Below are 12,825 nucleotides of genomic sequence, written 5' to 3'. Positions count from 1 at the left end.
TGTATACAAATTTGTGTATTTCGCCCACTCACATAACTTTTTTTTTTTTTTTTTTGGAGACAAGATCTCACTCTGTTGCCCAGGCTGGAGTACAGTGGTGCAATTTAGGTTCACTGCAACCGCCACCTCTCGGGACTCAAGTGATCCTTCCACTTCAGCCTCCCAAGTAGCTGGGACCAGAGGTGCCCACCACCACACCCAGCTAATTTGTTTTTTTTTTTTTTTTTTGAGATGGAGTCTTGCTCTGTTGCCCAAGCTGGAGTGCAGTGGTGCGATCTTGGCTCACTGCAACCTCCACCTCCTGGGTTCAAGTGATTCTCCTGCCTTAGCCTCCTGAGTAACTGGGACTGCAGGTGTGCGCCACCACCCCCGGCTAATTTCTGTATTTTTAGTAGAGACGGGGTTTTGCCACCTTGGCCAGGCTGGTCTCGAACTCCAGACCTCAGGTGATCCGCCCGCCTCAGCTTCCCCAAGTGCTGGGATTACAGGTGTGAGCCACCACACCCAGTCTAATTTTTGTATTTTTTGTAGAGGAGGGGTCGCACCATGTTGCCCAGGCTGGTCTTGAACTCCTGGGCTCAAGCGATCTGCACACCGGGACCTCCCAAAGTGCTGGGATTGTAGGCATGAGTCACTGCGCCCGGCCTTCTCACATAATTCTTAAGCCCACTGACATTTGGGAGCCATGAGCTAGACTAAAAAAAGAACAAAAGAAGGGTCTTGATGCAGGTATATGAGCATTCGAACCATTCATTGTCTTTAAGACCAGTACCGACTCCTAGTGGTGAAAAGAGTGATGTGTGGGGAATTCTAGAGTATTCTCCTCACCTTAGGGTATCTCCCTTTGGTGTTTAATATGAAGCCTCTGGAACCTTCATATTTGTTAATGGATTGGATGATAGAGTGGACTTACTTGGGTACCTCTTAGTGGGGAGGCTGGGTTTGACTGTCAGGTTCATCTCATGGAGCAATGCCATCCACTGGTAATGCCTGGCTGGAGGGGGCTGCCTGGAAATGCAGTTGCATGGAAGTATTGTGCTTGATTAGTGATGTCTGCCACGGAGGTGGAAGAGGGTGATGGTGTTAGTGGTTCTAGCCATTCCTATCCTAGTTCCACAGCAACAGGCTGGAGAGAGTCGTTTTTGTGTGTCTCTATTGTCTTTCAAATGTGACTAACTTGAGGGCAGAGGCTGCATTTTTAATTTTTCTGTCCCCTTGAAGTGTCTAGGACAGGGCTGGGCAGATAGCAAGCATCTACCTGACATCTAAACAGTCCGTTGTAAGTGGGTGTTGAGGCAGCTGGGAAGGTACCAGGTCCCTTTCTGTCCCTTTGCAGATGGTGTCTATGAGATAGGCGGCCTCGTTCCTGTCTGGGTCGTGGTGGTGATCGCAGGCACAGCCTTGGCTTCAGTGACCTTTTTTGCCACATCTGACAGCCAGCCCCCCAGGCTTCACTGGGTAAGAAGCCCGGGCTCTCTGAGATGGGGGAAGAGGGATACTGAGGTCTCCTACACAGATGTCCTGTTTGCATCTCTGAGACACTTTGACCAGTTTGATCAGGAGTCACACAAAGACAGGTAACTGAACTTTAAAGCTGCTTTTGAGAGTTTTTGTTTCTGTGCAGGGTTGCTTTTCTCTTTTTTTGGTAATAGCTTTTGTTGAGATGTAATTCACATACCATGCAATTTACCCATTTAAAGTATACAATTTAATGTTTTTTATTATAGTCACAGAGTTGTGTAATCATCACAGTCAATTTTAGAGAATTTCATCACCCCAAAAAGAGACCTCATGCCCATGAGTCACTCCCCGTTTCCCCACCCCCCACATAGCCTCTGGCAACCGCAACTCCACTCTCTGTCTCTATGGGTTTGCCTATCACGGACAGTTTATATAAATAGAATCCTACAATATGTGATTTCCTTTTTTTCGAGACAGGGTCTCCCTCTGCTGTCCAGGCTGGAGTTCAGTGGTGCAATCATTGCTCACTGCAGCCTCGACCTCCTGGGCTGAAGCCATCCTCCCACCTCAGCCTCCCGAGTAGATGGGACTACAGGCGCGAGCCACGACACCCAGCTAATTTTTGTATGTTTTTTTGTAAAGATGAGGTCTCACTATGTTGCCCAGACTACTCTCAAACTCCTGGCCTCAAGCCGTCCTCCTGCCTCAGCTTCCCAAAGTGCTAGGATTACAGGCATGAGCCACTGCGCCTAGCCTTGGGTTTCCAAAGACATTCCAGGGATAGTATGGGATTGCCTTTGTGGGTGTCTTTTTCCATTTTCCCTAGTCTATGCACTCTAAGGAATATTTAGGGAGTTTGTCCAGAGACTTTTTCCTTAAAAGTTTACTTAATATTAAATTAGCTGGGCGTGGTGGCAGGCGCCTGTAATCTCAGCTACTTGGGAGGCCGAGGCAGGAGAATCACTTGAACCCAGGAGCCAGAGGTTGCAGTGAGCTGAGATCGCATGATGGCACTTCAGCTTGGGTGACAAAGTGAGACTCCGTTTCAAAAAAAAAAAAGTTTACTTAATATTTTTATTTTGGCTGAGCTTAGGGGCTCATACCTGTAATCCCAACACTTTGGGAGGCCGAGACGGGTGGATCACCTGAGATCAGGAGTTCTAGACCAGTCTGGCCAACATGTTGAAACCCTGTCTCTACTAAAAATAGAAAAATTAGCCGGGCATGGTGGTGGGCACCTGTAATCCCAGCTACTTGGGCGGCTGAGGCAGGAGAATCGCTTGAACCCAGGAGGTGGAGGTTGCAGTGTGCCGAGATCGCGCCGCTGCGTTCCAGCCTGGGCAACAGAGTGAGACAGCATCCTTAAAAAAAAGTTTACTTAAAATTTTCATGTTTTAGTACTTAGTGATTTTTAAAAATTTTAGTTTTTACTTTTGGGAACTCTCAATGAATGTACCAACCGAAGGGTGTTGAATTTTCAGTAAATGGATCATTTAGGGAAGTTGCTTTTTACTACTTAGGGAAAATTGTCTTTCACTATTTTTTCAAGTACCGATGTGTGCCGTAACATGGATGACCCTTGAAAACATGATGCTGAGTGAGAGAAGACTGAAGCAAAGGATCACACACTGTGGGATTCCATTGTTGTGAAATGTCCATGAGGCACATTCCGAGAAACAGAGAGCAGAGTAGTGGTTGCATTGGGCTGGCGGGGTGGGGCTAGGCAGTGACTGCTCATGAGTACAGGGATACTTTTGGGGATGAGGGGTGGTGTTTGGTTCATAGACTGGAAATCTGATGAAAGTCTAAGGAACCTTTTCCAGACAAAATAATATATATATTTTTTTTTTTAGTATATGAAAGGGAGGATTTTTTTGTTTCGTTTTGTTTTTTGTTTTGTTTTTTTTTTTGAGACAGAGTCTCAGTCGCCCAGGCTGGAGTACACTGGCACGATCTAGGCTCATTGCAACTTCTGCCTCCCAGCTTCAAGCGATTCTCCCACCTCAGCCTCTCAAGTAGCTGGCATTACAGGTGTGTGACACCAGCCCGACTAATTTTTGTATTTTTAGTAGAGACAAGGTTTCACCATGTTGGCCAGGTTGGTCTTGAACTCCTGATCTCAGGTGACCTGCCCACCTCGGCCTCCCATAGTGCTGCGATTACAGGCGTGAGCCACCATGCCTGGCCTGAAAGGGAGTTTATTAAGGAAAAAAGAAAATAATATTGAACTCACGTTTTATTGAACACTAACTATGTGCAGGCACCAATGCATATAATAACGTGTTTTATACTCATAATAAGCTCATGAGGTAGATACTGTTATCCCATTTCACAGGTGAGGAACTGAGGCTGTGTCCCTGTTGGGGCTGGCCTTGGTCCCACAGCAAACCATTCCCTCCGCAGCTCTTTGCTTTCCTGGGCTTTCTGACCAGCGCTCTGTGGATCAACGCGGCCGCCACAGAGGTGGTGAACATCTTGCGGTCCCTGGGCGTGGTCTTCCGGCTGAGCAACACTGTGCTCGGGCTCACGCTGCTGGCCTGGGGGAACAGCATTGGAGGTGATTCAGGCCTGGGTGGGGTTGAGTGGGGGGTCAGTGCGGCCACATCTTAGCTCTTTCCTCCCCCAGCCAGAGTTGCATCTGGGCAGGGGTGTCCAGGGTGTCTGCCCTCTGCACCTGTGCAGTGTCCCCTGTCACTGTGGAGTGGCCAGCATCAGGGTGAGGTGGTCCTGACTGCATTTGGACCAAGAAACTCTATAGAGGCCCCTGCTGCTTCCCCTCCCTCTGATGCGGGGATGCTCGGTGGCTCCCAGAGTTCAGGCAGGACGTGGATCCCATTGCAGCCAACCATGCTTGATGTGTACACGGGTGTGTGACATGCGGGCATTCACACTTACATACATACACCCTTGCCTAGTGTAGCAGCCAGGTACGGTTGGCCAGTTTATGCACTGCTCTAGAGCATCCAGATAAGAGGATGTGGGAGCTGAAATCTAGCCCCTCCTCCACTCACCTTTTTGAGCACCTTCTTCTAATTCATGTGGAGGTGCCGTGCATGTTAGCAGCAGATGAGACTTTGAAAATTGGTAACTGAGACTTTTTTTTTTTTTTTTTGAGATGGAGTCTTGCTCTGTTGCCCAGGCTGGAGTGCAGTGGTGCGATCTTGGCTCATTGCTGCAACCTCTGCCTCCCAGGTTCAAGCAATCCTCCTGCCTCAGCCTCCTGAGTAGCTGGGATTAGAGGCGCCCACCACCACACCTGGCTAATTTTTGTATTTTTAGTAGAGACAGGGTTTCATCACGTTGGCCAGGCTGGTCTCGAACTCCTGACCTCAGGTGATCCATCTATCTTGGCCTCCCAAAGTGCTGGGATTACAGGCGTGAGCCACCATGCCCAGCTGATAGCTGCGTTTTTCACACCTGGGAAGTTGTTGCTGGTGGGAAAGAGTAGGGTAAAGGAATTAAGGAGGGAAGTGTGTCTTCCCAGTTGCTGTGCCCCTTCACACAGCACCCCACCAGCTAGCGCCCAGGCACACATGGGCATCCATCTATGTTTGTTGCCTGAATGACCGTGGGTGAGAATGAAGGCGTGGATGACCAGGGAGGGTGGGGGAAGCGACTCACCACTGCAGGCCCCTCTTGTTCCTGCGCAGATGCCTTCTCGGATTTCACGCTGGCCCGCCAGGGCTACCCGCGGATGGCGTTCTCCGCCTGCTTTGGCGGTATCATCTTCAGTATCCTTTGTGGTCTGTTCTTGGCCTTAGCACTGGTGTCACAGCCATGGGTGGGGGGTGCTCCGTGCCCCACCCTGGGGATTGGCTCTTGGTGTAACACCTGGGGCAGGTAACGTGGCTGCCTGGCCCTCAGCCTCCAAGGCTTTAAAATAGGGATTTGGGGAGTGCTAACCTCCTAGGGGGGTGTTATAAGGATCCAGTGAGGTGAATGAAATTCTTGGCCCCTGGTAAGGGCTCAGCAGACAGCAGCTGTTATTGTTAGGGCGGTGAGTGGTGTGAGAAGCAGGCGCCCACAGGATGAGCTTGTGTGTTCTGTGGAAGACCCTTTCTCTCTTGCTCACAGGGACATGTCATGGTCTATGCTAGGGGTTGGCAGGCTTTTTCTAAAAGGGCCAGAGAATACTTTTTTTTTTTTTTTTTTTTGAGACAGAGTCTCGCTCTGTCACCCAGGCTGGAGTTCAGTGGCACGATCTCAGCTCACTGCAATTTCTGCCTCCTGGGTTCAAGCAATTTTCCTGCCTTAGCCTCCCAAGTAGCTGGGACTATAGGCGCGTGCCACCATGCCCAGCTAATTTTTGTATTTTTAGTAGAGACAGGGTTTCACTATGTTGACCAGGCTGTTCTCAAACTCCTCACCTCAAATGATCTGCCGGCCTCAGCCTCCAAGTGCTGGGATTACAGCTGGCCCAAAGAATAAATATTTTAGACTTTGGGTGACATGCAGGCGGTTTTGCAGCTACTCAACTCTGCTGCTGTAGTGCAGAAACAGGCACAGACAATGCATAAGTCAATGGCCATGGCTCTGTTCCAATAAAACTTTATTTATAAAATCAATTAGTGGGCCAAATTTGGCCGGAGGGCTGATGTTTGCCAACTTTTGGTCTATATAGAAAGGATGGATATAGCCAGCCTGGGGCTATGAAGAGAAAGAGCTTTGAAACCAGATGGTCGTGGGTTCCAGGCAGTGCCTGGCACTCGGAAGGCATTCAGCTAGCAGTGGATATTGTTGGCTGCTAAAGAAAGAAAGATGATCACAAAGCACCTGAAGGGCCGCTCTCTCCAGGCTCCACAATGACAGAGCCTCACCAGGGGCTATGGTGTGAGCAGCTGGCTGGCAAAACAAGCTAACTGCAGGGACCATGATGCCTGCGCTTTTAACTCCCAGGCTGAGCAGGACCCTTGGTGGCCCTTTTGTGCCCACTGAGGCCTACTTCTGGCTTTCGGGCTGCAGCCTCGCCTGACCTCCCAGGTTGGCTGTGAAGGAGGGAGCCCTGAACGACCCCTAGAGATGGCCTTGGCTCACACACCATCACCAGTCCCTCTAGGGACTGTGGGCAGTCCCTTCACCTCTCCTGGCCTCTATTCCCCACCTACTGAGTGCTTACATGGGCCAAGCATTCCTGGCACCCTAAGGTGTTTGATCCTTAGAGACTGACTGCAACACGTACTCAACACCCATCTTCTTAAAGGCCTAAATGAATAGGGTCTCCTCAGATAGGGTGTTTGGTGAAAGGGGGAGTTGGGCATACAGAAAGCCAAGTGAGTTCATTTTTTTGTAGGTCTGGGCATGGTGGTTCATACCTGTAATCCCAGCACTTTGGGAGGCTGAGGCACGAGGATCACTTGAGCCCAGGAATTTGAGATTTACCTGGGCAACATAGCAAGACCCTGTCTCTACAAAAAAATTTAAAAATTAGCCAGGCGTATGCCTGCGATCCCAGCTACTTGGGAGGTTGAGGTGGGAGAATCACTAAGCCTAGGAGATCCAGGCTGCAGTGAGTCGTGTTCACACCACTGCACTTGTCTTCGTCCAACCCCCACCAAATTTTTTTTTGAGACGGGTCTCACTCTATTGCCCAGGCTGGTCTCAAACTCCTGGCCTCCAGTGATCCTCCTGCCTCGGCCTCCCAAAGTGCTGGGATTACAGGCGTGAGCCACTGCGCCTGGCCCAAGTTCATTCTTGCAGTGGCATCCCAAGCCCCGGAGATGAACGCAGTAGGAGGAAAGGGCTATATGGTCGGGTTATGTGCAGGCCATTCCAGCAAAGCTTCCTGAGCTGGGCTGCAGACATCCTTGTGGGCGTGGGGCTGGGCTGCCTGCTCCAGATCTCCCGGAGCCACACGGAGGTGAAGGTGAGTATTCCTTGTAAGTTTACAAGTGTATATAACCAAGATGTAGCTTGACATGGGAAGGGGCAGGAAGGCCCTGGGTTTGGATCTGGGTGCCATCACTTAAGTCCCTGGCTGTATGACTTTGAGTGAGCTAGGGCATCTTGGCCGGGTGTGGTAGCTCATGCCTATAATCCCAGCACTTTGGCAGACTGAGGCAGAATATCACTTGAGGTCAGGAGTTCGAGACCAGCCTGGCCAACATGGTGAAACCCCATCTCTCCACTAAAAATACAAAAATTAGCCAGGTGTGGTGGTGCACTCCTGTAATCTCAGCTACTTGGGAGGCTGAGGCAGGGGAATCACTTGAACCCAGGAGGTGGAGATCACAGTAAGCCGAGATCGCGCCACTGCACTCCAGCCTGGGTGACAGAGTGAGACTTCATCTCAGAAAAAAAAAATGGAGTTAGGACATCTCTGGGCCTCAATTTCCTACCCTGTAAAATGAGATTGATAACACCAGCTGAGCTTCCTGGATAAGCACGCAGGGGGAAGGGCCAGGCTGAGCACCATATCCCAGCACTGCCCACAGGGGAGGTGACAGAAATGTGTGGGTGATTTGGGTGGGTAGCATGTGGCCAGATACTCCAGGTCCTCTAGAGAAGAAATCGAGATTCCTAGGTGAATTGTTTTCTATTTGAAAATCTGCCTTGCATGCAAACAAAACCCTGTGAGCGGGAGGCAGATGGGACCCCTGAGCCGCAAGCTGGCAGTCCCATCCCTGCATCTGTATTCTGGAGGACTTGAGTCCGGAGGCTCAGCAAGGAAGACGTAGGCTGGGGAGGAAGAGATGGCCTGGGGGCCGGTTTTAAGCCTCGCGGAGGGAAAGCACTTGGAGTGTTATGAGGCTGAACAAAGTCTCCTGTTTCTCCCAGAGGCATGAGGCACAAGTTGTTGAATAGGCTCTCAGCAGAGCCTATTAGCTGGGGGCAGGGCGGTTCTTTCACACTGGTCATGCCCACAAGCAAACAGCTACTTAGGGCTTGAAAAGTTTTCTTTTCTGAAAGGTAAACACCCTCTGCAAACTTTGTTGACTCTCTTTATCGGTTTAATAGGTTCCCTTTCATGGTAGATTCTAGGGCAGTTCCAGGTAATGAGGCTTTAGGGTTGGCCCCTCAGGGCCTATTTCTTCTTTTCTCGGGTGTATGTGTGTGTGTGTGTGTGTGTGTGTGTGTCGACTGCCTTTGTGCTGAGTTTAGGAAATGTGTGTGTGTGTGTGTTCGCCGCCTTTGTGCTGAGTTTAGGAAATGTGTGTGTGTGTGTCCACCGCCTTTGTGCTGAGTTTAGGAAATGCTCCTGCCGTTAAATTGCATGAGACGTCAACATGGAAGGATGTCCATGGTGTACAGTTGGTTGAAAACCACAAGTCGCTTTGAAACACTCACCTGTTGTATGGCCCCATCTCTGTTTTCAGAATTGATGCACATGTCTAGAGGGGTGTGTGTCCACAGGTGTGTGTAATATGGCACCCCATGGGGAGGGAGGGTAGGCATTGGTTAAGAGCTTGCACTTAGATTTGGGCTCTGTCAGTTACTCTGTCAGTTTCTTCATCTGTGGGTTGGAGATGAGAAGGATGCAGATGGCTGGAAACACCCTGCACAGTACCTCGTGTTGTCTTCCTGTGTGTTGGATGCCTGCTAAGTGTGGAAGGAAGAGAAGTGGGGAGGGGACATTTCAATGCCTTTTACTCTTCTGTACTGCTTGAAAATGTGCCAGCAACCATGTGTGACATGTATACCATAGATTGTGTTAGTTCCCTAGCAGTGTCATAAATGACCACAAACCAGGGGGCTGACAACAGCAAAAATTGAGTCTCTCACAGTTCTGGAGGCCAAAAGTTTGCAATCAGGGCATCAGCCAGGCAGTGCTGCCTCCAGACTCCGGGGGAGAATCCTTCCTCGCTTCGTCCAGCTGCTGGTGGCTCCGGGCGTTCCTTGCCCAGTGGGCCCATCACTGCAGTCTCTGCCTCTGTGTTCCCATGGCCATCTCTCTCTTCTTCTTACGGAGACATGAGTCATTGGATTTAGGGGCCACCCTAAGTCCAAGGTGATGGTATCTTGAAACCCTTAGCTTATTATATTTGCAATGACCCTATTTCAAGCAAGGCCACATGCTGAGCTTCTGGATGGGTGTGACTTTGTTGGGGGTGGGGCACTACTTATCCTACTACATATATAAAAACCTGCAGCTGAAATCTGCAGGCTCCTCCCCAGTTCTAGAGAACGGGAATTGCAGTCAGCTCCTCCTTCTCTCGCAGAGGAGCCTGTCTTGTGCCTGACACTGGCTCTCGCTCATTCATTTCTGCTGCTGCCACTCCTCTATCATTCATCCATCCCCTCCTTCACCCAGAAGGCGGCGTCCTCCCAAGTTCAGAGTCAGGCTGAGGTGCCAGGCCCAGTGCTGCTGAGCACCTTGGACAAGTCAGTCAATTCTAAGAGTCTTGGTTTCCTCATCTGTAAAATGGAGTCCATCCTAGTACCCACCATACAAGACTATTGTTAGATCAAAGACGACAGTGTCTGTTAGGCCCTTTGCACAATGCCTGGCATAGAGCAGGCACTCAATAGATACTTGTAGCTGCCATTTTTTCAAAAACCTTATGGGCTGGGCATGGTGGCTCATGCCTGTAATCCCAGCATTTTGGGAGGCTGAGGTGGGCGGATCACTTGAGGTCAGGAGTTCAAGACCGGCCTGGCCAACATGGTGAAACTCCATCTCTACTAAAAATACAAAAAAATTAGCCAGGCATGGTGGCAGATACCTGTAAGCCCAGCTACTCAGGAGGCTGAGGCAGGAGAATCACTTGAACCCGGGAGGTGGAGGTTGCTGTGAGCTGAGATCGTGCCATTGCCCTCCAGCCTGGGTGACAAGAATGAGACTCCAAGTCAAAAAAAAAAAGCCTCATAAAGATTTTTTCCATTTTATTATGAAAACTCAAACATAGAACAAAGACTTGTATGATAGACACACATATTCCCACCACCCAGGCTCTACTGTTTACATTTGGCTGCCTTTGCTTTGTCATCTGTCTGTCCATGCCTGTCTGTCTATGCCTCCATCTGTTCTTTTTTTTTTTTTTTTTTTTTTTTGAGATGGAGTCTTGCTCTGTCACCCAGGCTGGAGTGCAGTGGTGCAATCTTGGCTTGCTGCAGCCTCCGCCTCCCAGGTTCAAGTGATTCTCCTGCCTCAGCATCCCAAGTAGCTGGGATTACAGGCACGTGCCACCGCATCCGGCTAATTTTGGCATTTTTAATAGAGATGGGGTTTCACCATGTTGGTCAGGCTGGTCTCGAACTCCTGACTTCAAGTGCTCTGCCCGCTTTGGCCTCCCAAGGTGTTGGGATTACAGGCGTGAGCCACCGTTCCCGGCCTAACACATCCATGTTGTTTCTTGATGCACTTCACAGTAAGTGGTGGACATCCGCTTGTGCATGTCATTGACTAGAGTTCAGTGTTAAAAACAGAGGGAATTATAATGACATCTGACTCAAGGCAGGGGAGAGGCACCCAGGCAGTTGGACCTGGCTGAAGTTGGAAGAGAAGGTTTCCTTTCCCTGCTGCTTCTGAGTCTGGAAACTTCTGGAGCCATGTCTAGGTAACTTTAGGGTGGGGCCTGCCATCCCACAGGGCAGGCCGGGCTGCTGCAGGCCAGTCTTCCTCAACTGGCCCCCAGCTGGTGCCCTCAAACATTGTTGAGGCTGCATTATTGTTGTTATTTTTATTTATTTATTTATTTTTTTGAGACAGAGTCTTACTCCATCACCCAGGCTAGAGTGCAGTAGCACGATGTCGGCTTACTGCAACCTCCGCTTCCTGAGTTCAAGTGATTCTCCTGCCTCAGCCTCCTCAGTAGCACACCGCCATGCCTGGCTAATTTTTGTATTTTTAGTAGATACAGGGTTTCACCGTATTGGCCAGGCTGGTCTTGAACTCCTGATCTCAGGTGATCCACCTGCCTCAGCCTCCCAAAGTGCTGGAATTACAGACATGAGCCACCATGCTCGGCCGAGATTGCATTGTTGTTGAGGGTGCATTGTTGAGGCTGCATTGCTGAAGATGCATTGCTGTTGAGGTTGCATTGTTATTGAGGCTGCATTGTTGTTGAGGTTGCATTGTTATTGAGACTGCATTGTTGAGGCTGCATTGTTGAGGCTGCATTGTTGAGGGTGCATTGTTATTGAGGCTGCATTGTTGTTGAAGGTGCATTGTTGAGGCTGCATTGTTGTTAAGGGTGCATTGTTGAGGCCGCATTATTGAGGGTGCATTGTTGAGGTTCCATTGTTGAGGCTGCATTGTTGTTGAGGGTGCATTGTTGAGGCTGCATTGTTGTTGAGAGTGCATTGTTGTTGAGGTTCTATTGTTGAGGCTGCATTGTTGTGAGGGTGCATTGTTGAGGCTGCATTGTTGTTGAGGGTGCACTGTTGAGGCTGCATTGTTGTTGAGGCTGCGTTGTTGAGGCTGCATTGTTGTTGAGGGTGCATTGTTGTTGAGGTTGCATTGTTATTGAGGCTGCATTGTTGTTGAGGGTGCATTGTTATTGAGGCTGCATTGTTGTTGAGGGTACATTGTTGAGGCTGCATTGTTGTTGAGGGTTCATTGCTGTTGAGGTTCCATTGCTGTTGAGGCTGCATTGCTGTTGAGGGTGCATTGTCGTTGAGGGTGCATTGTTGTTGAGGTTGCATTGTTGTTGAGGGTGCATTGTTGTTGAGGGTGCATTGTTGAGGGTGCATTGTTGAGGTTACACTGTTGTTGAGGGTGCATTTTTGAGGTTGCATTGTTGTTTAGGGTACACTGTTGAGGTTGCATTGTTGCTGAGGGTGCATTGTTGAGGTTGCATTGTTGTTGAGGTTGCATTGTTGTTGTTGAGGCTGCATTGTTGTTGAGGCTGCATTGTTATGTTGGCTGCAAATGGGGTGGGGCCTGTGACGGCCAGTGACCCAGCCTCTCCCCCCTCATTCTTCCACAGCTGGAGCCAGATGGACTGCTGGTGTGGGTCCTGGCAGGCGCCCTGGGGCTCAGCCTCGTCTTCTCCCTGGTCTCAGTCCCATTGCAATGCTTCCAGCTCAGCAGAGTCTACGGCATTTGCCTGCTCCTCTTCTACCTGAACTTCCTTGTTGTGGCCCTCCTCACTGAATTTGGAGTGATTCGCCTGAAAAGCACGTGACTGAAGCTGCTTAGTGCTGTGGCCTCACTGCAGGCAGGAGCCCCACCCCTCCTGCTGGGGGAGGCCCAGGGACTGGAGCATTTCTGCAAGGCCCCTGTGGACATGACAGCGTGGCCCTTGCTGCTGGAGATCTGAGGTCACTGCTGTGAGCTGAGAGAACTGCTCTGTACTTTTTTTTTTTTTTTTTGAGACGGAGTCTTGCTCTCTTGCCCAGGCTGGAGTGCAGTGGCATGATCTCGGCTCACTGCAAGCTCCGTCCCCCAGATTCATGCCATTCTCCTGCCTCAGCCTCCCAAGTAGT

At 50.0% G+C, this 12,825-nt stretch overlaps 1 protein-coding gene across 5 annotated transcripts in view; it reads left to right on the top strand.

Moving 5' to 3' along the window:
• Positions 1-12,724, top strand: part of SLC8B1 (solute carrier family 8 member B1) — a 34,971-nt gene extending 22,247 nt beyond the window's left edge. For 2 of the 5 annotated variants that reach the window (XM_023204008.2, XM_023204042.3), the window contains 5 exons: positions 1,337-1,458; positions 3,865-4,018; positions 5,112-5,192; positions 7,260-7,324; positions 12,327-12,722. In XM_023204008.2, coding sequence (XP_023059776.1) covers positions 1,337-1,458; positions 3,865-4,018; positions 5,112-5,192; positions 7,260-7,324; positions 12,327-12,524 — 620 coding nt within the window. In that variant the 3' untranslated portion in view covers positions 12,525-12,722. Of the gene's footprint in view, positions 1-1,336; positions 1,459-3,864; positions 4,019-5,111; positions 5,193-7,252; positions 7,325-12,326 lie in introns of all 5 variants that reach the window. The other 3 variants (XM_023204015.2, XM_023204024.2, XM_023204033.1) reach the window with 3 other exon arrangements.
• Positions 12,725-12,825: the final 101 nt, after the last annotated feature.

The sequence above is a fragment of the Piliocolobus tephrosceles genome, chromosome 10 (assembly GCF_002776525.5).
Source record: "Piliocolobus tephrosceles isolate RC106 chromosome 10, ASM277652v3, whole genome shotgun sequence".
Lineage (NCBI taxonomy): Eukaryota > Metazoa > Chordata > Mammalia > Primates > Cercopithecidae > Piliocolobus > Piliocolobus tephrosceles.
This window is presented reverse-complemented; position numbering and strand designations above follow the sequence as displayed.